Source organism: Alligator mississippiensis, chromosome 15 (assembly GCF_030867095.1).
Source record: "Alligator mississippiensis isolate rAllMis1 chromosome 15, rAllMis1, whole genome shotgun sequence".
Taxonomy (NCBI): Eukaryota; Metazoa; Chordata; order Crocodylia; family Alligatoridae; genus Alligator; species Alligator mississippiensis.
In genome coordinates this window covers 5,219,259-5,241,717 of record NC_081838.1, presented here as the reverse complement: position 1 = coordinate 5,241,717, position 22,459 = coordinate 5,219,259, and the positions used below count along the sequence as shown (strand labels likewise).

The 22,459-nt window shown below is 54.5% G+C and overlaps 1 protein-coding gene and 3 non-coding genes across 7 annotated transcripts; 2 read left to right on the top strand and 2 right to left on the bottom strand.

Moving 5' to 3' along the window:
* Positions 1-9: 9 nt before the first annotated feature.
* LOC102562212 (zinc finger protein 665) lies at positions 10-14,515 on the bottom strand. 4 transcript variants are annotated; one of them, XM_059718403.1, is made up of 8 exons: positions 14,425-14,515; positions 13,720-13,912; positions 13,198-13,287; positions 12,729-12,904; positions 11,640-11,766; positions 7,966-8,082; positions 7,151-7,240; positions 10-6,362 (listed from the first exon to the last, which is right to left on the bottom strand). In XM_059718403.1, exons 2-8 carry the CDS (start codon positions 13,883-13,885, stop codon positions 4,297-4,299), a joined length of 2,832 nt encoding a protein of 943 aa, XP_059574386.1. In that variant the 5' UTR covers positions 13,886-13,912; positions 14,425-14,515; the 3' UTR covers positions 10-4,296. The 4 variants fall into 4 exon arrangements, with proteins under 4 accessions (XP_059574386.1, XP_059574384.1, XP_019333778.2 ...); XM_059718401.1 differs by lacking the exon at positions 14,425-14,515 and having other exon boundaries at positions 13,720-14,356; XM_019478233.2 differs by lacking the exon at positions 14,425-14,515 and having other exon boundaries at positions 10-6,359; positions 13,720-14,356.
* Positions 14,516-19,512: 4,997 nt separating this feature from the next.
* On the top strand, positions 19,513-19,584 carry TRNAE-CUC (transfer RNA glutamic acid (anticodon CUC)). The gene has a single exon. It is a non-coding gene; the product is annotated as a tRNA-Glu (tRNA).
* A 2,314-nt stretch (positions 19,585-21,898) lies between these two features.
* Positions 21,899-21,970, top strand: TRNAE-UUC (transfer RNA glutamic acid (anticodon UUC)). The gene has a single exon. It is a non-coding gene; the product is annotated as a tRNA-Glu (tRNA).
* A 150-nt stretch (positions 21,971-22,120) lies between these two features.
* Positions 22,121-22,231, bottom strand: TRNAL-CAA (transfer RNA leucine (anticodon CAA)). The gene is made up of 2 exons: positions 22,194-22,231; positions 22,121-22,166 (listed from the first exon to the last, which is right to left on the bottom strand). It is a non-coding gene; the product is annotated as a tRNA-Leu (tRNA).
* Between the last annotated feature and the right edge of the window lie 228 nt (positions 22,232-22,459).

Below are 22,459 nucleotides of genomic sequence, written 5' to 3'. Positions count from 1 at the left end.
AAACATTAGTTACTGTTACATTTGCTGTTTTCTTCTTTGTAATAGTAGCAAAATAACATTTCTCTTCTTTCAACAAACACTTTCTATTATATCCAGCAACCCATTATAGTTAACATTAAAACATCTATCTCCCACAGACAAAACCAAGAAACAAATATCAATTTCCCCGTCTAAATCCTAATTTAACTTACTGTATTCTTTACACACGGGGAGTGCAAAAAATAACAAAATCCCAAAACATCCCAACAAGCACTCATCCAACGGTACCAGCTAATACTGCACACAAGAAAAAGAAGGCCCCGAACCCAGTACATGCCGCATTTTGCACAAGACTCACGGCGAAAACAGAACTGCACAAATGAATCGCACCCTTGGCCCTTTGCTGCCCGTTTCTAGCTTTTCCCTTTCCCCATTCCTCTTGTTCCCTTCCACAGTGCCACTTTGATTTATTCAGCCCCACCATAATGTCTTTAACTGCTGGTTCAACATGCCTATGCACAATCAAATCTCTCCATTTCCAAATCGCATCTTTAAAACAAATGATCAGATTCCATCCTCTTCTTGCACACACTTCCAGTAGCTGGAACTCGCCCCACGGCACCCTCCCTTGTCACAGCCCATATTCTCACTAGTGTCTCCAGAAGGCGTCGCACTCTCGTCCATCCCTTCATAACATGACATTCCCGGAAGACATGCCTCTGAGGTTCCTCCTCTCCACAGCAGGCCTTGGCCTCTCCATTTCCCAATCTGGCCCCCAAGTCTTTTGTCGGTGCTGAACTAGAAGGATCGGGGGGGGCCATCTGTCATTCCAAATCTTTCTGCTCTTACAACATGTCCACCGTACACGTGTCACGCAGATCCTTTTTTCTCTCTCCTCATTCAGGTGTCCCACCAGATCCAGTAAGAGACTCGTCTTTTTAGGGCTCGTGGGCCCCAGGCCTATCCCTTTCAAGGCTTGCCCTGACCCTGTGCTCTACCTGTCAATAGGCTCTGGCTATCTGCCTCTGCATCCCCGGCCCTCCACCCTCTTGCTGGGCCCACTGGGACGTCCACACCTCCCCTTCAGTCCCTTCCTCAACCACCAGTTCATTTCTAAGCAGCTCTCTGGGGGACTGGGCCTCTGACTCCTCTTCTCCCAGGCCTATCTGCCCCAAGGCCTGGCCAGCTTCTCTTGAGAGCAGCCCCGCTGGCACCCCTCCTCCTAGGCCTTCCCCTTCCAAGGCCTGTGTGCAGCTTACCCCAGCTCAGGTGGTACCAGGAGCCCTGCTGCCAGGAGCGCCTCATGGCAACTTGGGGGCAGATTGCCCTGACCAGTTCAGGCCCTGGGCTTACGTGGCTCAAGGACATCCCCCTTCCACCCAGGTGACTCCCTGATCAGCCCCCATCCCCACCTATCAGCTGCTCCCTAGACAGCCTGTCCTCTTAGTGTGACAGGTGTGCACCAAACTGCCCTGTCACAATGAGAGCACTCTGAAAGCCTTGAGAAGCAGTGCACCTAGAGACCTTCACCATGGTCAGACATTTATGGAAACAGAGCATCTGGGGTAGTGGCACTGGTACAGAACCATGGCTTGGAATTTAAAAGAAGGTGGAGGTGCAGCGATGGAGGATTTAACAGGTCGAATTTGAAGCAAAAGGGTCAGTGATTGAGATAACAAATGTATGGCCCCTGGCAGAAAGGGAAGTGCACCGTGTGATACTCAGGAAGGTAGCAGCGAGATTCCTAGTATCCAAACCCATTGCATTGGTTGGAGATGTCAACTGCCTTCTACACTACAGGCACGAGAAAAGAAAGTTTGGGGAGGACTATACAAAACCTCCAGACTGTAGAAACCAATTGTGGAGGAAAATGGTCTGCAAGAGGAGGGGAGGAGAGGCCCAGGGTAGGAAGCGATGTTCACAAAAGCCAATTCAACTGGAAAGTTGCACTCAGGAATTGAATTGCTCTTTTTCTCACAGTGCTGATGGTGAAGAACTTTCAGGTGGTGCCAAATTGCAACTTGTCCTGTAGGGCGTTAGAGACAAAGCGGACCTGGATGTTCACCAGGTGGAAGGGAAAGGGCCGTGGGAGCTGAATGTGGTGCTCATGGAGGTGGGGAAGGGCATAAGAGAACACGAGGGCCTGTATATAGTATGGAGAACACTGAGCACCCGGGGGGACCAGGCATGGAAACAGGTCAGTGCCTGGCAGGATCCAGGATGGTCCAGTGCCCGAGGCCTGCCAGATGGGAGAGCATGTGGCTGGGCACTCACATCCCATGAACAGCACATGTCAGCAGATCACCTGCAAAACTTGAGAGTGGGGATTGGGGAGGATGGAGCCCAAGACTTAGCCCATAAAGCAACAACCATGAGCACTTCTAGTCAGAAGAATAAGACCAGGCTTGGGAAGCCCTGGGGCACCAGTCCTTTCATCAGAGATATATCACATCAAAGCACGGTGGATAAATCAAATGGAGAGGTCCTGGAAGAAGAGGGAACACCATGACCACCCCTGGGATGGGTACTTGCTATGATGTCATTCATAGATCACACTTTTACAGGCAGATGACGTGTTTGTACGTGAGCCAAAAATACCCCTACTCCTGCCCACTTACTCACACAATACTCCTGACATGAACCAATGCAATGACCAAGATTACCTGTTGCCCACTGTTTTGCAAAGGGAGCCTTCATCACTGTTTCCCTCTGCTATTTTCCTCTTCTCTACCCAAATGCTCTGTCTTGTTTCCATCTCGGACCCATGGCCTGAACTTTCTAGTTGTGGGGCCTGAACATGAATGGTTCCCCCTCCTTCTGCCCCATCTCTGATTCTCTGCCTCTCCCTTAATTTTGCCCATCTTTCCCCTTTCAGGTGTTTGCCATTCCTTCACTTCTCCAGTTTCACTTTCAGGAAGCCATCCCATCCCCTCTTCTATTTCTTCTTGAGTCCACACCACCTCTCCCTGCTCCTGAGGGCACTAGTGTCCTGTTGAACTTTTCCCTCCTTCTCTTCCTTTCCTTCCTGCAGCAACTCTCCAACCAGAGGAACTCCTCAAAAATCTCTTCCTGGCTCTGTTGTGGGATCTCCTTCAGCACCTTTGCTTCTGTTTTTTCCTGCTCAAACTCCTCTACTCCATCCTGCCGCTTTTCTTCCTGTTTGCTGCATACTTTCCACACACTTCCATGAGAAAGGGTGGTGGGGTGAAGGAGGTGCAGGTTCTTCCTATTTCTCTGTCAAGAAATCTATAACTCCTGGGCAAATAGGGCCCATGCTGCACAGCACTATGTGGGAGCAACACCTCAGGTGTGACCAACTCATGCTCCCGAGTGTTAGGAACAAGCTCTTGATTGTGGTGAATCCTCTCAAAATGGAAGGGCTTGGGACTCCTAGAGATACCTGGTGTGGAAAAGGTTTGGACCCCTGGTTTTTTCCATTTCACAGCTTTGGAGAGAACATGGAGACCCCGCACAAGGATACCAGTTCAGTTCTGGGGCTTTAGTAGCAAGGGATTTGTTACTGAGAATGAGATGATGATGATGAATAAAGGAGGGCAAGGAAAGCAACTGGCACCTGGCAGTGCAGAGTTCTGGGCAGAGGCTAAAGAGCAAAACCTACTAAACTGGGCTAAGGGGGCAGCAGCAGTGGCAACAGCAGCTAAAAGACACCCGATGGGCATGAGCACTTGAGCAGGTCTAGGAAAGGGGTTGTGTGGTGGTGAGGAAAGGCAAGGTCAGAGCAAAGAGCAGGGAATGCTTTGCCAACCATTAATGCTCTGCTCCCTGCAACTCAAGAGCCTCACGTACCAGGACCTTGGGACTAGCAGGGAGGACAAAGCTTGGACGAAGTATAGGTCAGTCCCTGAGTGTAATGTGGAGCCAGTTGTCTTGGGAGGGAACCCTACTGTCAGTGCACTTCTCCCCCAGGACAGCTGACTGCTTGCAGAGAATGATGGGGAATGTATAGAGTCCAAGGTTAATGCAAAGATCATCACCTCAGAAGTTCTCCCAGCATCTGGGCTAGCTCCTGCCTCAGGTATTTCTTCTTGCCTCTCCCACCAATCAAAACCTTGCACCCCAATCTCTGGGTCCTTTGGGCTCTGCAGTTCCCTACATGGGCTGAGGGCAGGGTGAACTCTTTCTGCACTCTGCCAGGGCAGAGCTGCTTGCCTGAATGCAACCACTGGTGGGTGTTGAGTATGCAGACATACCCAAGTCCATCTTGCACTGTGGCAGAATAATGGCTGCTCCTGGGTGCAGATGCACTGGTGCTGATCTAGGTGGGAGGAACAAGTGAAGCTTCACTCATCCTGAGCACTAATGTGGCTTCTTCCTCATGTGGACGTGCTGGTGTCGGGCCAGCTGAGAGGCCCAGAGGAAGCTCTTCCCACACTCAAGACAATGATGTGGTTTTTCCCCTGTGTGCATGCGCTGGTGCTGGGCCAGGTGGGAGGTTTCACTGAAGCTCTTCCCACACTCAGAGCACTGATATGGCTTCTCCCCGATATGGATGCGCTGGTGCTGGGCCAGGTGGGAGGTTTCACTGAAGCTCTTCCCACACTCAGAGCACTGATATGGCTTCTCCCCGATATGGATGCGCTGGTGCCGGACCAGGTGGGAGGAGAGGGTAAAGCTCTTCCCACACTCAGGGCACTGATACGATTTCTTCCCCATGTGGATGTGTTGGTGTCGGGCCAGCTGGGAGGCCCAGAGGAAGCTCTTCCCACACTCAAGACACTGATGTGGCTTCTCCCCTGTGTGGATGCGCTGGTGCTGGGCCAGGTGGGAGGCTTCAGTGAAAGTCTTCCCACACTCAGGGCACTGATACGGTTTCTCCTCTGTGTGGATGCGCTGGTGCCGGGTCAGGTGGGAGGAGAGGGTGAAGCTCTTCCCACACTTAGGACACCGATGTGGCTTTTCCCCTGTGTGCATGCGCTGATGCTGGGCCAGACGGGAAGTTTCACTGAAGCTCTTGCCACACTCAGAGCACTGATATGGCTTCTCCCCCGTATGGATGCGCTGGTGCCGGATCAGGTGGAAGGAGAGGGTGAAGCTCTTTCCACACTCAGGGCACTGATATGGCTTCTCCCCTGTGTGGATGCGTCGGTGCCGTGTCAGGTGGGAGGACCAGATGAAGCTCTTCCCACACTCAAGGCAGTGATGTGGCTTTTGCCCTGTTTCGATGCGCTGGTGCTGGGCCAGGTGGCAGGCTTCAGTAAAGCTCTTCCCACACTCAGGGCATTGATATGGCTTCTCCCCAGTGTGCATGCGCTGGTGCCTAGCCAGGTGGGACGGGAGGGTGAAGTTCTTCCCACACTCATGGCACTGATGCAGCTTCTCTCCTGTGTGGATGCGCTGGTGCCGAGCCAGGTGGGAGGAGAGGGTGAAGCTCTTCCCACATTCATGGCACTGGTGTAACTTCTCACCGGTGTGGATTTGCTGGTGCCGGGCCAGGTGGGAGACTTGGGTGAAGCTCTTCCCACAGTCAGGGCACTGATGTGGTTTCTCCCCGTTATGAATTTGCTGGTGCCGGGTCATGTGGGAAACCTGGGTGAAGCTCTTCCCACACTCAGGGCACTGATGAGGCTTCTCCCCTGTGTGGATGCGCTGGTGGTGGTTTAGGCTGGAGGAGTGCGTGAAATGTTTCCCACATGTAGAGCACCCATGTGGCTTCTCCCCCGTGTGGATGCGCTGGTGCTCAGCCAGGCTGGAGGAGAGGGTGAAGCTCTTTCCACACACAGAGCACTGATATGGCTTCTCCCCTGTGCAGATGAGCTGATGCAGGGCCAGCTTGGACATCTGGCTGAAGCTCTTCCCACACTTGGTGCAGTGGGATGGCTGCTCCCCGCTTTGCACACACTGGTGACAGGACAGGCCTTGCCTGCTGGTGAAGCTCTTTTTGCACTTCATGCATTGAATTCTCTTCCTTCCTGAGTGGATGTGCTGGTGCTGCGATGGGCAACTGAAGGTTTCCCTGCACTCAGGGGTGGGCTGGGCCATCTCCATGAGCTTGGTGGTGAGCTCCTGCTTCTCCCTAAGGCCCACCCTGGTGGCAGAGTTTAGATGAAATCTCTCTCCCTGTTGAATCTTTCTCTTGGGATTTCTCATATTTCTCAGCCTATCAAATTCTTCCCTGTAACTCTGGCTCTTGCTGGGCTTCACCTCTCCTCCACTCTCACATCCAACAAGATTTGGTATTTTGTTAAACGAAATGTTTTCCATCTGGTTTCGAGACCTGGTGGGCCTCTTATGCAAACAGTCCTTCTCAGGACTTGGAGGGTCCCTCCCTCCTGATCTTGAGGAAGTCTGTGGTGGTTCCAGATCTGAGCGCCCTTCCTTTGGAGACTGCTGAGAAGAGCTGGGGAGCATCGAGGCAGCTCCTGCTGGGGAAGAAAAACTCTAGATTAGCCCTGCCCTGGCACAAAAGGGCAAAAACTGCTACTCGCTGAACTGGGATAGCCCTCAGAGCAGGGCTGGAACTCAGTGACAGTATTTACTTATTTTCTTAAGATCTGCTTTCTAGCACCACAAGTGCTGGGGTTGGGGGAGGGGAAGGTCCATGTGCCATCCTAATGTTCTGCACCTCGTTGGATTTAAGAGCCAGTTTCTCAGGACTTGCATCACAGCTCTGAGCTCCATCACCTCGGACCCTTCTGGCAGAAGTGAATGAAGGACACGTATTAGGACAGTACCTTAATGGCTTTCCTGCTCTAAGAGGCTGAGCATGAGAACAAAAGCATTTTCTTAAAGGAAGAGTGAGGCTCTCTAAGGGTTGCTATATCCCACAGCACTGATGGGTCCAGGAGGAGATAATGCTGAGGACACCACCTGACTGGGCCAACGTGCTCCAGTATCCAAAATGCATGAGCAAGGCTGTTTAGGGCTGATCTCCAGTGCTCACACTTGATGTCTGGCTGTTCTGAGAGCAGCATCTGGGGACAAGTGTGAACAGCCTTATGATGGAGAACAGGAAGTTGACAGTGGACATGAATGTTTGGTGAGTATGCCCTTACCTAGGACTAGATGCTTCAGAGGTACAGAGAAATACTGCTTCTGCTTGCTAGAACAAGACAAACTATTTTATCCCCCATCCCTCCAAGAAGTGTTCTTGGAGGGGAGCATTTAGACCTGTGGCTCTCCCTTGTGGAGGGGGCAGATCTCTGCTCCCTACCTGCTGCCAGGGAACAGTTGGATGCAGGCAATGAGCCTAGGGAGCTTTCCTCTGCTGACGAGTCCCAGGGGTCCTTCAAGGCACAGGAATCTGCAACAGTAGAAAGGCCTTGGCATTAACCTGGACATGGACTCCGTGATGAGTCCCAGGGCTTGTGACACTCCAAGCCCCAAAGTGACATAGAAAGTGTGAGATACTGGTAGAAACCATATAGGTACTCACTTCCATCACCCAACACAAAAGCTTGTGAATCCCACCCACCCCAGGGACCCATTTCATGCAGCCTGAGAACTTGATTAGATGCTACCTGGGTTCCAGGTTTACCTAACCAGATGAAATCAAGGGGAGCCCCTGCCTGCCTCTTGTCTAACAAAAATGGCTACACAGAGCTTTGGCCAAACACTCTTATTACCATGGGGGACCACACATCCTATCATGCCCTGGTAGAGGGTGTTATGGCTACCTAGAGCTGGGGAATCAACACTTGCATTGCTGAATGAAGACAGAAATGAAAAATAATCTTATTCCAAGGGAACCAGGTCTCTGGCTAAAAATCAAGACAGCAAGCTCAGTTGTTCCTTGACAGGCTAAATAAAGGAGAAAAATGGGAACAGTTGCTTGTCTCCACCATCACTGATTTCAGGGAGTGGAAATAATATCTGCCTGGACACATCACAGCACAAGCAACTGGAGGTCAGCATCCTCGAATGGCAGCATAGAGCACGTTTTCAGTTTCCAATCTTCCCCAACCTGCCACACATGGGTATTCAAGATTTCTAAGAGCAGAGTCAGGTGGAGGGGACTGCACAACTTACCTGGCAAGAGGTTTTCAGACACTGAACTTTCCCCATGGTGCTCATCATCACAAACCCAGAGCTCCACCTCTCTTTGCTTGATGCGGCAGATTAAGCCAGGTGTGGGACCTTGATATCCTGTTTGGGACAGTATTTAAAGATTGTTTGTGTCTGGGTGCTGGATGGAGAGGAATCAACTGGGATTTGGGGATTGGATGAAATGAACTGAGGTATTCTACTAGGGCCTTGAAGGAAAAGGGAGGATGGACATCTGAGATTAAAGAGAAGGCACTGCAGGGCGAAGCCTTCAATAGATGATGGTCCTTGTCACCCAGGCAGTAGAAGTATAGTGGAACAGGGAGCCTACAGCTCCTGTTACTTTGAGAGGCAAAACAGCAGTAAACAGCGCACAGCCAAGCTAATAAAGGTGATCTGCAAGGGAACAGGCAGCCAAAGCAGCTATTGCTATGGTAGTTACACAGCAGTGGGATGATAGGAGACAGTCTTATGCAGGGGGTTTTCCTGCTTATGCAGGGGGTCGGACTCGATCTATTGAGGTCCCTTCCGACCCTAACATCTATGAATCTATGAGTCTATTTAAGCAGTAGAGTCAAGGAGAAGCAAGGCAGTAACAAGCAGCCCATTAGAGTGGCAGGGAGACAGCTGGGTCAGTGCTAGGAAGTGGGCAGGACTTGAGTGAGATATAAGCTATGGCCCGAGCCAAGGCAGCCAGTCTGGCCCTGCAAGCTGCAGGAGAAAGAGCTCCAGGATAGGGAGGCTATAGGGGACTGCCTAGATGACAGAAAAGGCCCAGAGACCTGCAAATTAGATGCCTCCTGCCTAGGGAAGTAGGGCCCAGTATGGGGGAGAGCAAGGTGGTTAAGCCACAGAGAGGATGTTTTTGTGGGGCTGGAACCCATAAGCTGGCCTGGCGTGGTGAGCCAAGGTAGCAAGGGGCCAGTGAGAGGATGGGGAGGAGGATGGGAAGGCCAAGGCCCTGACAAGTGTGTGGAGGCCTGGAATGGCCAGACATTGGCTTTAGGCTAAAGTCCCACACCTCAGCCACACCTTTGAGGCATGGGCATGACTGTAAAAGAGGTTCAGAGGCTTTGATTAGCCAATAAGGTTCAGAGGCTTTTGATTAGCCAATAAAAGGTGACCTGGGAGACATGTATGGGCTGGGAGGGCCAGCTAAATGCAAGGACTGGAATGAGTCCTATAGAGTTTTAGGGGATCCGCTGGCAGGAGACCAGTGTGGAGCACCCTCCTTTCCAAACTGTACTATGAACATCAAGACGTGGCAGACGAGCGTGAAGGGAGGGTCTCCAGAGCCAGAACAGGACAAGAGTTGAATGACCAACAGGAGGCATAACGGCCGCCCCAGGAACACCCGTCCCATTACAGGTGGTGGAAACAAAGGAAACAAAGCACCAACCACTCTGAAGTTTAGAAAGGGTATGTGACTAACAGGGTGCATCTACATGTGCCAGTTACCACAGAGTGACTAACCAGCTCATTGTCTACATGTGCACCAGTATTAGGGCACGGTAAATTAACTCCATTGTAAGATAGTACTGTTAGGGACAGTACTATCTTACAGCAGAGTAAGTAACTGCACTGCATTTCATGTGTAGGTAGGAATAGGGGCTATCTGGGGCATGAGGTGCTAAAGTGTGGGGGCTGCCTACCACCGAGCCACGTGGCTCCTCAGGTTCTGCACCCTCACACCCCAGCAAGCCCTCTGCCACCAAACACTGCCACACAGAGCTCAGGGCTGACCCCAGTGCTCATTGTCAGGCCAGGGCCGCTCCACCATGGCTGAAACTCCTGCAGCCCCAGGTGCACATGTAGACGCTGTACCTGGGGGAAGTTAACACCAGCATGAACAGCTCCGGAGTTTATTGCGTTGCATTAATTTCATGTGAAAATGACCCATGGTCACCAGGGACAGAGATGGAGATGCAGTGATCTGTGATGTAATAGAAAGCAGAAAGATAAAGCTTTTGCTATTTTCATGGTACCAAAATTAATAGAAATTGGACACTGATGGATGCATAACATTCATCTTATCTCTGTAATTCCAGGCAAAGTAGTTGAAACAAGTTTATCCCCAGGGAAGGCTTATAGTGAGAACTCGTGGCAATGAAAAAGTCCATGACAGATGGATGATAATGAAACTTTTTTTTTCCTGGAGGAGAGGGTAATTCATTAACAGGACACAGGAGAGGATGTTTTCATAAGAACTATAGTTGCACCTAAAGCAATGATCCCATCCACTGGGAGGATCATCCTATAAGGGGACATGAGTACACAGGTTGGCAAATACTGCTGAGGTTAAAAATAAGATCTGCAGAGGGCACATCTACACCTGACGCTACATCACTGTAGCAATGCGCTATGGTGACGTAGCGCCAGCGGGGGTCTACACATGACCAGCAGCTACTTCTCTGTAGTGAGGCGCTCCTCCATTATAATGCGCTGCTACAGCAAAGTAGCTGCTAAAAATAACCGTGCACCATGCTAAGGTGCAACATGGGCTGTTACTGCACCATGATTCAGTGCTTCCAAAAGGAAGTATTAAATCATGGTGCAATAACAATGTTGCCATAGTAACACATGTAGACATGCCCATCATAAAGGATATGGACAAAAGAAGGCAGAAGGAGACACATTTTACAGCATGTGAATTGCCATAATGTAGAAATGGCCTACATGGCCTTTGTAAGGTAGAAAAAGCATCTGAGCACTTTCCAAAGGAAGCCCTTTGGGGGCAGTCGAGGGAAATGAAGGCACCAGCAAAGCAAACTGAACTAGTAAAAGGCAAGTACCTCAAACCTGCATTGAAGCCAGAACGAGCCCCTGTATTAGACATCCTCCTGCAACAAAAATTGGTTTCCCTAGGCCCTTTACCTAGCCCACTTCTTTTTTAATCACTGTGATAGGCAACTGATATGCAGAGAGATTTTTAGGAGCAGGACAAGAAAGCTTTTGAGAATGGCGGAACAAGTTTCAGAGCACATATCTCAAAGTAAATGCAGCAAAGCCAGAAGCTGTGGTTTATGGAGGGGAAGATGTTGGGAAGGAATGCAGACAGATACTTCCGGCGAGTCCTTGTGAGAAGTACCAGGTCCCGTCATGCGTACATATGTCACTAGAGAAGGAATTGAGAAAATGCTTAATCCAGCTGTGGTAGCTGTAGAGGCTGACAAGACTTCCATTCACTTCTGCTGCGTGGTAACCAAAGCCAAAGGAGGAGAAAGCAGATTTAGACAGCGCTGAACTGAGCATCCTAATGTTGCTTACTGTGTTTGGACAGGGCACACTAGGCAAGAGAGGGAGGGAATCAGAATAATTATCCAAGGAATTATTCCCTGTTAGTGAATTTGTATGCCCAATGAATCGAGGAGGAGAGGAACATTTTGGAAAAGTGAAAGGAGATCATCTGACCAAGAATCTGCTGAATATGGAAGCACTTGGAGCTGACTAGTTGGGAAATATGTAAGTAAAGGTGGCTGGATCAAACGAAGCGGGATATGTAAATAGGAAAGAGAGGCTCCATGATTGACAAAGCAGTGGGAAGGAAGTGGATTTAAACCACAAGGCAAAAGTCCAGGAGGATGAGACTGCTGAAAAACAGGAAGACAACAAAATTCAGAGCTCACAGTTCCAGGGAGAAGCAAGAAGCAGAGCTTTACCCAGGGAAACTAGGGTTTGGTAATTCCTCAGCATCAGGTCCCGGTAAAGCTCCTTGTCTTCATCTTCCAGCAACTCCCACTCCTTCTGGGTGAAGTACACCGCCACATCCTCAAAGGCCTCCCGGAGCTGCAGTCACAAGAATTACACTATCAGCATCGTCTCTTCCAGATGCCTCCAGCCCCCACAGCCCTGATCTGTACTTACTCTGGGGTACAAAGATTTGGGTCTTAGTCATTTTAGTTAGGGGAGCATGGCTCCTGGCACCCTCATGCCTGTCAGCCCACACGGCCCGTCTCCTCCACAGTCCTCATCTCTACCATTCTCATTTAGGGTCTTTACTTGTTTTCCTCTCCCAGCACCGTCCCCCCTCCCACCTTTCTCCTTTCCTCACTTCCTTACCCTTTCTTTAGCATACAAGACACTCTCTATACTTGATAGTCTGTCCTGTGCATATCCTCTCAGTGTATCTCATGAAATGAGCTTGGGCTCACAACGTCCTATTCCATGCATCTCTGAGTCACTTAGTTTGTCAGGTGCCTCACTTCTGTCTAACAGAGATGTCTAGCAGCCAGGTGCGCTGCTCACTCCTACTAAAACGCCTGCCTGTGAAGCTGCTTTGTCACTGGCTGTGCTGGAGAAATTGTACTGGCATCAGCTGAAGTGACCCTCTATCCTCCATAGTCTGAGCCATGTTCAAGGGAACTTGCTGGGCTCAGCTGTAGAGATCACTGCCCCATGCTCCCTGGTCCAGTTAAGTCCCCAGAGGGCTCTTCCTTGGCTCTTCCAGTCTTAAGAGGTTCTAGCTGAGCACTCCTCAGAAGCACCCAAAGGAGCGTTTCCAGAGGAGTGAGCTCTGGCTCCACGGATCCTGACCCAGCCTTCCAGTGTCAGCACCCCTGGCTACCTGCACCGGGGAGTGAGCTCCAGCTAATGCCAGCTTGGTGTGTTTGCAGCCTCTGTTAACAGTGAAGCCTCCTTCTGTTGCTCTTCTAGTGTCTCCGGTTCCTACATTTTCCCTACACCACTGGCTGTCTGGTCTCTGCCCAAACTGCACTTGCAATTGCTACTGAAGCTGGTGCCCTGCTCACCTCCATTCTCTGCCCCTGCCTTGGAGATCTGCTCTGCCCCTTGTCCATTTGACTTGGCACAGGCATCAGGAAGCCCATATCCACCAGTCTCCCTGGGGGAGTCCCCTGTAGTTCCAGGTTTCCAGGCCCATCAGCACAAAGCTCCTCCTCAGCTCTGCTCGGGGTCCCTGCACCTGCTGAGTGGGGAAGAGAATGCACAAGTTAGCCCGGGTGCTGCCAGAATGGGGAAAACCCTGCTGTTCACCTGTACCTGCCTGGGAATAAGGCAGCCAGAGGCCTAAAAGGAGGGGGAAGGCAAATACAAGGTCTGTTTGCTCCAAGGTGTGTGACAGACTTCCAGGGGCACTGGGAGAATGCAAAAACCCAGCCTCTTGGAGCACTGACCTCATCAAAATGTTCTGGCAAAGAGATTTTCCTCTGATGGATGGTGCCTCCTGCTACTAGAAAAGGTGCAAACGCGGCTCCTTACCTGCTCCTGGACAAGGGCCTGCTCTGAGGCACCAGCCTGAGGAGCCTTCATGAGCTGACCACTCCCAGGTCTCCTCTGGTTTCAGGCTATCTGCAGCAGGACACAGGCCTGGGCTAAGTGTACCAGCCAAACCTCACTGGGCAAACTCATGTCCCCGACACCTGCACCAGCCCTGTTTAGGGCACAGAGGGTCACTGGGGCATGAAAAAGGGCTGAGCAGACCCCCGATTGTTAGGACACCCATTACACCATTGATGTGACCACTGCAGCACCACAGGGATCACCCAAGGTCAGGGATCTTTCTGCTGGGTGCTGCACACATGCAGTGAGAAAGCTCGGGGCCCTCAGCCTGGTGCTGCCCAGCCATGCAGGTCAGAGCCCTGTCCCACCCCAGCCACGTGGTCACAAATGCTGTGGCCTCTCACAGCCTCTCAGGGACAGAGATTTGAGCCTCTCACCCCAAATGCAGGACAGCCACTCCGGCCCCCAGACCCAGGCCCTGCCCTGCATCCAGTGCTTTACCTGGGTCCTGCTGGGGCAGAAGCTCCTTCCTGGGGACCCAAAGGGGCTCATCCTGAGGCTCTGTGGTTTCATCCTGTCCTGCCTCCTTCAAGGGCTCTGGCCGTGCCAGGCAGGATTTGAGATGTTTCCACAGTGCCTCAGTGGGCGCCATCTTGTCCGAGGACATTTCCTCAACCTTGACATGCACGGGGACCTGGGGACAAGGCAAATGTGTTACAGTGACCAGGGACTGGGAGAGAGCCAGGGGAGGGAGCTTCTCCTCCTCCTCTTGCCCCACATGAAACCCCTCAGCCAGGACCACCGGCTCGGCGCAGGGCTCCCGCTGCATGCCCGCTCCCAGCTCCGCATCTCCCGGGGCAGGATGGCCAGGAACTGCTCCAGCACCGCCAGCTCCAGGATGCGCTCCTTGCTGCGGCGCTGGGGCTCCAGCCAGCGCTGGCACAGCTCCCGCAGGCGGCTGCAACCCCCGCGGCCCCTCGCCCTCCTGGGAGCAGCAGCCGGGACGTGCGGGCACCAGGTCTCTGCTGGGGGGGTCGTGCCCGGTGCTGGTGCCGGCCGGGGGGGCACAGGTGCTGCCCCAGCTCAACCGCCGCCGCCTGTGCCCGGGGGAGCTGAGCCCCGCGCTCGCCCCCTCCCCGCTCCCTGCAGGGGCCGGCGGGAGCACCGCCCTGGGGGTCCCGCCCTCGCCCGGCGCCCCGCACGCACCCGCTGCCCGCCCCGGGACGCGCTCGGGCTCGGGCGGGGCCGGAGCCGCAGCCCAGGGCCGCAGTCCGCGCTGCTCCGGAAGGGAAGGGAAGGGAAGGGAAGGGAAGGGAAGCGGCGCTCGCAGCTCCGCCCGCCGCGCCGGGCCGGGAGCGGGGAGGCGGGGCCGGGAGCCGCCAGGAGTGGAGGGGACACTGCGAAGGCTTGTGTCGCGGGAGGGAGAAGCTGGAGGGGTGCGAGACTTTCCGAGCCCATCGGGGACGGGAGAAAGCAGGACGGGCAGCCGGGCGAGCTGCTCTGCTCAGGCCGGCCAGCCCGGGACAGCCAGGACCTGCCCCACTTTTTGGTACAAATGTTTCAAGTTCCCAAGAAGTTTGCTTGGGAAAACAATAATTGTTTCCAGCAACTGCTCCCCAAAAGATTTCATTGCCAATAAACTCGTTTGCCCCTCAAATTCAAAGGCACAAGAAAAACGTTGCTTTTCCTTGGCTAGAAACACAGGGCGGGTGCCCCAAGTGAGGAGTTCCTGTAACAATGTGTCCTGTTGTCCCGGAAACCCAGATTGAAATAGGAGAGGGAGGGTGATCCCGGGAAGGATCCTGGGTACAAATGTAATTGTTGGTGGTGTTTTGGGAGCCAGCGCATTTCCTGCGCCCGGTGCCAGGGTTGAGTGGGGCTGTGGAGACGTGGGGGTCCTGCGTCTCCCGTCACATGATAACACCTGTGAGACGCAGCCAAGAGGCCACTTGTGAGCGGTAGGAGCACAAGAGGTGGGGTGAGGTCTCCCCGGGTGCGGACAGTGGCTGTTGGCCTGGGACCAGCACCAGCTTTGTCCTTGGACTCAAAGAGAAAATGCCATGTCCTCTCCTGGAGGGAATGGGGCAGCTCTGAAGGGGGAGTGCAAAGGGGACTCAGGGACTGTAACAGAAGAAGGCAGGTGGGGCAGAGCAGGGGATTGCTGATCCGAAACTTGTTCCATTTAACTTCTCTAGTGTAACACCCACACATGCTTGGGGTTGTGTGTGGTTGAGTGTGTCTTGGTTGTATTTTGCTGTGTGTCTTGTTTGTGCTGGATATTTTCCTTCCTCTCCCTGGTGAGAACCACCTCCCTGTCCCCCTTATTGTGTCCAGACCCTTTGTCTTAAGGTTTCCTCCAAGGAACCTGTGGAACCAGGTTGGTGACTCTGGCCACTTCACCAGGGCTTGCTGACCACTTTCGAAATGATTGGCTTGCATTTGCAGCCTTCAGATAATGCCTGCTTCTGGTGGGGACCAAGCGATGAAGTCAGAAAAGCTTGCAATTAAAGATTTTTTTTTTTTTTTTTTTGCAAAAATCTAGTTGGGCTAATAAAAGATATCCCCTCTAGCATGAGTCCTGATTGCTTAGGTCAGAAAAAATTCTTCAAGGGTCAGGCCCCCTGGGCTGGCTCTCTTCTTCCTCCTGGGGCTGCTGAAGCCTGAACGGCAATTTGGGAGCCAGAAAAGCTCCCCACCACCCTGCTTTTCACTGCCAAAGCAAACTGAAGCTTTGTGAAGGGAAAGCCTCAGGTAGAGGGAGAGAGAGTCTGTCTTGGGGCATGAGGCCCTCTGTTCTCTCCCTCTCCTTTCCCCTTTTGTTTTCTGGGTTTGGAGCAGGATGATGGCAGGGGGGGGGGGGGGAACATCAATCCCTGCAGCAAACTGGCTCAGGTTGGAGACTGGCAGTTTTGCTGGTGTGCTGTGGGCCAGGGATGAGAGCCTGGCATGTTTTAGTTGCTGTTGCAACTTCTTTTGGGTTCAGCATAGCTGTCGCTGACCCCCAGCTACGTGTCTTGCTGGCTGGTTTGGCCACACAGACCTTGAGTGGGAGGATGCCATGAGTCTATCCTCCCCTAGTGCGGGCTGCCCAGGAACAGGGTCCTGGCAGCTACTGCCTGTGCAGGCCTTGAGTGGGATGATGCCAGGGGAGTGTCATTCCCTAGTGGAGACTGACCAGACAACAGGGTCCTGGCAGAACCGCATTGGGGATTGCAGTGTCTCTGTGAGGTGCTATAGCTAAGACAATGCCGTCAGCTCGGGTCCTTTTTGCTGTTTTACAGTTGCCGCCTTTCAGCCCACCGGTGTGGCACTGCACCCCAGCCATATGTTGGTTGGCATATTTGGGCCCGGGGTTAAGCCCTGGTACTTCTTGTTTATCCAGGCCTCAGTGGTGTATGAGCCTGGTTGGCTTTTTGCTGCAGAAAGCCTTCTTCTGTCCCTTTTGCAGTTTATGCCCCAACCAAGCAGTGTGGTTGGGCACTAGTTCCAGTTCAGGCCCAAGCCAAAATAGGCCTGGCTCCCCTTTTGTTGTTTCCTAGCTGTTAGGTCTCAGCCTAAGTCCAAGTCACAGTCAAGTAGGTCTGGTGCTCTTTTGTTGCATGTTCAGGCCTGAGTCCCCTTGTTATTGTTTTACAGCAGTTGTGTCTCAGTACAGGCATATTGCTGAGCCCTGCTGTGTGTGGGTTTGCTGTGTATCCGGGCCTGGCACGTTTTGGGCCTGGCACATGTTGCTTTTGTGGCTCTATGTCCTGACCAATGCAGCACGGTTGGTGCTGGTTGCTGGCCAGGCTCTTTTGCTGTTTGGCTGGCTGTTCTCTGAGGTCTCTGGCAGTTTCCCATCAAGTAGGACTAAAAACTTGGGGATGTGATATGCTGATGAAGGGCCGTTAACTCCTCAAACCCACCACACAGGGGTGAGGATCAGCACTACAGTTTTGCAGGGAGCAACGAGGGACCCTTTGCAACGCAGCCTGACCTACGCTGTCTAGCAGCTCCCTGCAGCACAGTGGACCCACAGAGCAGCTTGTTGGACTCTGGTGTGGGCCCCCGCTCCAGCCCATTGCTGAAAGGCAGGTGTAGGGGTGCAGGCCCCCAGAACTACCCTTTGGGGAGTGCCACGTCCCGGACTACCTGGGTATGGGCAGTGACCAGTGCCACCCATAGACTTTGTTTTGTAGTTTGTAGTGTTTTAAAATTATAGCTAGTGTTGTCTACATTTGTTTTTCTTCATGCTTTGTAATAAATTTGTTTTTGTGTTTACACTGCTTGCAAAGAAAGGGTTGTTGGTTTTATTGGCCACCCTAGTAATTCAATTAGTGTTTCCCAGGTAGACTGTTTGGAGGCTCAAGCCACAGTAAAATATATTTGGTATCCCCAAAATTGAACCTGGCCTTTCTAGCTGCTGACAGATGCTCAGCAGAAGGGTTACATCTACACACTTACTTGTGTCTGCTGCGGCTTACCCTGTGGTTCAGTGGTAAAATCCTCGTCTGTCACACAGAAGGCCTGGGTGCTTATACAACTACAGCCATGGAGGGACGAAACGTTTGGATTCAGTCTGGCCTTTGGATTCTGTCTCAGTGCCCTAAAATGGGGATGGAAGGTCTGGGAAGCCTCCACGCCTCCAAAAAACTCCTGCCTAGGCATATGCATCCAAGGTCTGAGTGGCCTCTCATACATATGCTATGATACAGAAGGATCAACAGTTGCCAAACTTGTCTCTGCAAAGGAGAGAGCATGCATTGGTGCAGAGGAAGTGTGGGGAAGAGGGCCAGCGTGACGAAGCAAATGTTTAGGTTCTGACCAAAAAAGCCCTGAAGAAAAATGGACCAGAGATTATAAGGACAAGGGAGCCATTAGCGATGGGGACACCTCAAACACCACAGGTGAAGGGCGACTCATGGCATAGTGTTTGAAAGGGTCAAACTGGGAGGAAGAAAACCAAATGCTGACTGAGGCTTTCTACCTCTTTCCCCCGTAACAGGATGAGTGTGAAACAATCTGCCCCATCTCTCAGAGGCAGCCCACCCCCATGGCCTCTCTGGCTGTGGCCATACATTGACCTTCATCCTATCCAGCCCAAGGTCCTGGCCCTTCCTTGAGCCAATTCAGATCTCCAGGCACCCCAAGCTCTGGCAGCCTCTGCAGTGGTCCCTCCTGGACCTTTTGACCCCTCTTGGGCCCTGGTCCTGCATGGCCCACTTGAGAGTCCATGGGTCAAATTCTGGCTGCTTCCTCTACTATCATCTGGCCCTTCTGCAGGCTCAAGCCCTTTCAGGCCTTCCCCTGGGCTCCGTTCTGACCCCGACTGGCACCCTAGGCCCATGAGCTCTCTAGTCATGCTGGGAACTGCCCTGGCTGTGGTCTCTAGCCAACCCATCTTGGGCCCTCAGACTGCTAGAAACATCCGTTCAGTGCTTGTCTCTTAGGATGTGGTCTTCTAGTCTTTCCCCGGCAGGCACTGACCCTGAGGGCAGTTGGCAACCTGAGGTTTTGTGTTGCCCCATACTCACCCTTCCCCCGGGATTTGCCACCAGTGCCACTTCCAAGGAGCTACCCCACCACAAGCAGCCCCACTACTCTGGCCACAAGACTCAGTCGAGGGCAGCCTTTGGTCATACCCAGGACTAGACCCTAGGATGACCTGCTATCGCAATCCGGAGGTGACACATCCTACCTTGGCCAGGGGATTCCAACTCTACCCATTGAATCTCCTGTGCTACAAAAGATAGACTGCTACCAGGAGCAGACGCACTCTGCAGATGAGTGCATGACTGCATAGGTAGCGTTGCCAGGAGTGGTTAAGATTCTTCTTTTCCCAGTGCTCAGGGGTGCAAGGGAAGGCTGCTGACCCTGGAGCGAGAGCTTGGGAGACCTGCCTTGAGCAAGGATACCCCTGCATCCCTCCCCTTGCCTGCGACTGTGCTGCATGCCACAGGCGGGTAGTTGGAGTCCCCCTCCTCGCCGGTGTGAACGCCAGAGTCTTTCCCCCTCGGGTGGCAGCACCCCGTGCAGGGGAAGAGCCAGGCCCGAGCCCATGGCACAGGGCAAGAGAGAGCGCTCCTGGCCTCAGCCCAAGCGCTGGCCTGTCCTTCCCTGCTGGTCTAGGAGTAGAAGGGCTACAGCTGCCGTCCAGCTTGAAGCCCCGCCCCTTGACAGAAGGCCCGCCCCTGGCCGCCATCTGTGTAAGGCAAGTGCCGCCCCCGGCCCCTGACGTTTGCCACCACAAGTTGCAGCCTGTGCCCCAGAGGCACTCCCGTTGTCCAGCTCAGCCCGCGGAGGCCCCGTGGCCCTTCCCTGGTGGTCTAGTGGTTAGGATTCGGCGCTCTCACCGCCGCGGCCCGGGTTCGATTCCCGGCCAGGGAAAGCCCGTCTTCTTCCCCTGCTCTGCCTGGCCTTTCTCGCAAGCCCTTGTGGCCGGGGGCGGGGCTCTTTTGCCCCTGGAGCCCACAGCACAGCGGGCATTCCCCACCTTCCCTCCCTGCCTGGTGGGCCAGCTTTAGCAATGGAAATGATTGGCTAAGGAAGGAGCAGTGGAGGTAAGCACCCTTCAAGGTCAACAGGGTCTGTGGGCCCCAAGGGGCACATAGCCCTGAGAAGAACCAGGGCCTGGACGGTGGCCGAGATTACCCCAGCTTTCAGGTGTGCTCCACGACAGGGTTTGGCCACACATCTGTGCCCCATGGGAGACACCTAAACCCAGGTCAACCCCATGCATTCCTATGGGGACTGCCAGGGACCAGTTGAACCCCATGCATTCCTATGGGGGCATCCAGGGGACAATGTCAACCTGCATGTCAACACCAGGGAAGCCTCTGGGGACTTTCTGGCACCAGGTCAACCCCATGCATTGGAATGGGGACTTACAGGCACCATGTCAAGCCCATGCATTGCAATGGCGGCTTCCAGGCACCCTGTCCATGCCATTGAAGGCTCCGGGCACTGCCGCCTTCCTGTTCCTTCATGCCTATGGTGTGACAGGACGGGACTCGGGTTGGACCGGGATGGGAGACTGCCTGGGATGCGTGGGGGCTGTAGGCCGCCTGCCCTTTTGGGACACAGCTGGCCCTGCCCTTGCCTGAGCGCCGGCCGCCCGGCAAGCCTTTGGAGCAGCACGGTGCGGAGCTCCTGGGGCCGCCTCTGAGTTGTGCTGCACGCCCCTGCTTGCTGCTTCACCCTAGAGCCTGCAGCGGGCCTCTGGGTGGGCCTTCCCGGCCCAGCGGGGCGGCCCGAGGTGCCTGGGGGCAAGGGGAACCGGGGAAAAGGTGTGGCGGGGGGGCCGGCAAGAGAAGGAGGCTGAAGCCGGGGTGGGGGGACACTTTTCCGAGGCTTAAGCCGGGGCGGGGAGGGAGGGGCGTACTTGCCTGGGAGTTGAAAGCCAGGCGGGAGGAATTCCAGACACCAGGTCACCCCAATGCATTCCTAAGGGGACTTTGGGGCACCAGGTCATCCCTATGCATGCCAAAGGAGGCTTCCAGGGACAATGTCAACCCGATGCAAGCCAAAGGGGAATTTTGGGCACCAGGTCAACCCCAGGCAAGCCTCAGAGGGCTTCCAAGCACAAAGTCAAGGCCAGGCAAGCCTGTGTGGACTTTGGGGCCCCAGGTCAACCGCTTGGAAGTCAACGAGTGCTTCATGGCACAATGTCACCCCCGTTCCGGACACCAGGTCAACCCCATGCATTGCAATAGCGGCTTCCAGGCACCATGTCCATGCCATTCAAGGCTACGGGGACTGCCGCCTTCCTGTTCCTTCATGCCTATGGTGTGACGGGACGGGACTGATTGCATGCGATCTAGGAAGCTAAGCCGGCCCGGGCTCGGCTTGGACCTGGATAGCAGACTGCCTGGGAAGTGCGGGGGCTGTAGGCCACCTGCCCTTTTGGGACAGAGCTGGCCCTGCCCTTGCCTGAGTGCGGGCCGCCCGGCAAGGCACGGTGCGGAGTTCATGGGGCCACCTCTGAGTTGTGCTGCACGCCCCTGCTTGCTGCTTCACCGTAGAAGCTGCAGCGGGCCTCTGGGTGGGTCTCGCGGGCCCAGCGGGGCTGCCCGAGGTGCCTGGGGGCAAGGGGAACCGGGGAAATGGTGTGGGGGGGGCGGCAAGAGAAGGAGGCTGAAGCCGGGGTGGGGGGACACTTTTCCGAGGCTTAAGCCGGGGCGGGGAGGGGAGCGGGGGGGGGTGTAATTGACTGGGAGTTCAAACCCAGGCGGGAGGAATTCCGCACACCCTGGGCTGGCGAGTGGGTGCCGGGGAGGGGGTGGCCGGATGTGAGCACGCCAGGGCAGACACTCGCAGTGTGGGTTTTGGTCGGGTGCAGTGAGGTGGGCAGCTCAGGGTCGGAGCGCCCCCTTCTGGCCCGCTGCTCCCTGTAGCATCCTTCTTCCCGTGGCACCCCGCCAGCCCGCTTTCGCCCCTCCAAAGAGCCGGCCCGCCCGCGCAGGCCTCCAGGTCCTTGGGGGCCTGCCCTGGCTGTGGGCAGGGGCATTGTTTCCCGGTGGAGAAGGGCCAGCTTTTCCCCGTGCTCAGGGCTGGAAGGGAAGGCTGCTGGCCCTGGAGCGAGGGCTTGGGAGACCTGCCTTGAGCAAATCCCTGCGCCCCAGGGGGGTGGCGCCTGGGGCCAGGGCAGGAGGCAAGATGGAGGCAGGCGGGCGGGCAGGGCAGGGCTGCCTGCCCCGTGTCCTCCCTGGTGGTCTAGTGGCTAGGATTTGGCGCTTTCACCGCCGCGGCCTGGGTTCGATTCCCAGCCAGGGAAAGCCGGCTTTTGAATCCCCAGCCCGCAGGGGAGGAGAAAGGGAAGGAGGCCTCCCACTTGGAGGCAGGCTCAGCTTTTGCTGGCCTCCCTGGGACGCCAGCTCCTGGTGCCCTGCTATAGGCCGGCCTGACGCCGAGTGCCAAAAGCTGCTGCCAGGAGTGGGATTTGAACCCACGCCTCCAAAGGGAGACCAGGACCCCCCAGGACGAGGGAAGGGTGTGACCTTGAGCCTGGCGCTTTAGACCACTCAGCCATCCTGGCAAGGATGCCCCTGCCTCCCTCCCCTTGCCTGCGATTGTGCTGCATGCCACAGGCGGGTAGTTGGAGTCCCCCTCCTCGCCGGTGTGAACGCCAGAGTCTTTCCCCCTCGGGTGGCAGCACCCCGTGCAGGGGAAGAGCCAGGCCCGAGCCCATGGCACAGGGCAAGAGAGAGCGCTCCTGGCCTCAGCCCAAGCGCTGGCCTGTCCTTCCCTGCTGGTCTAGGAGTAG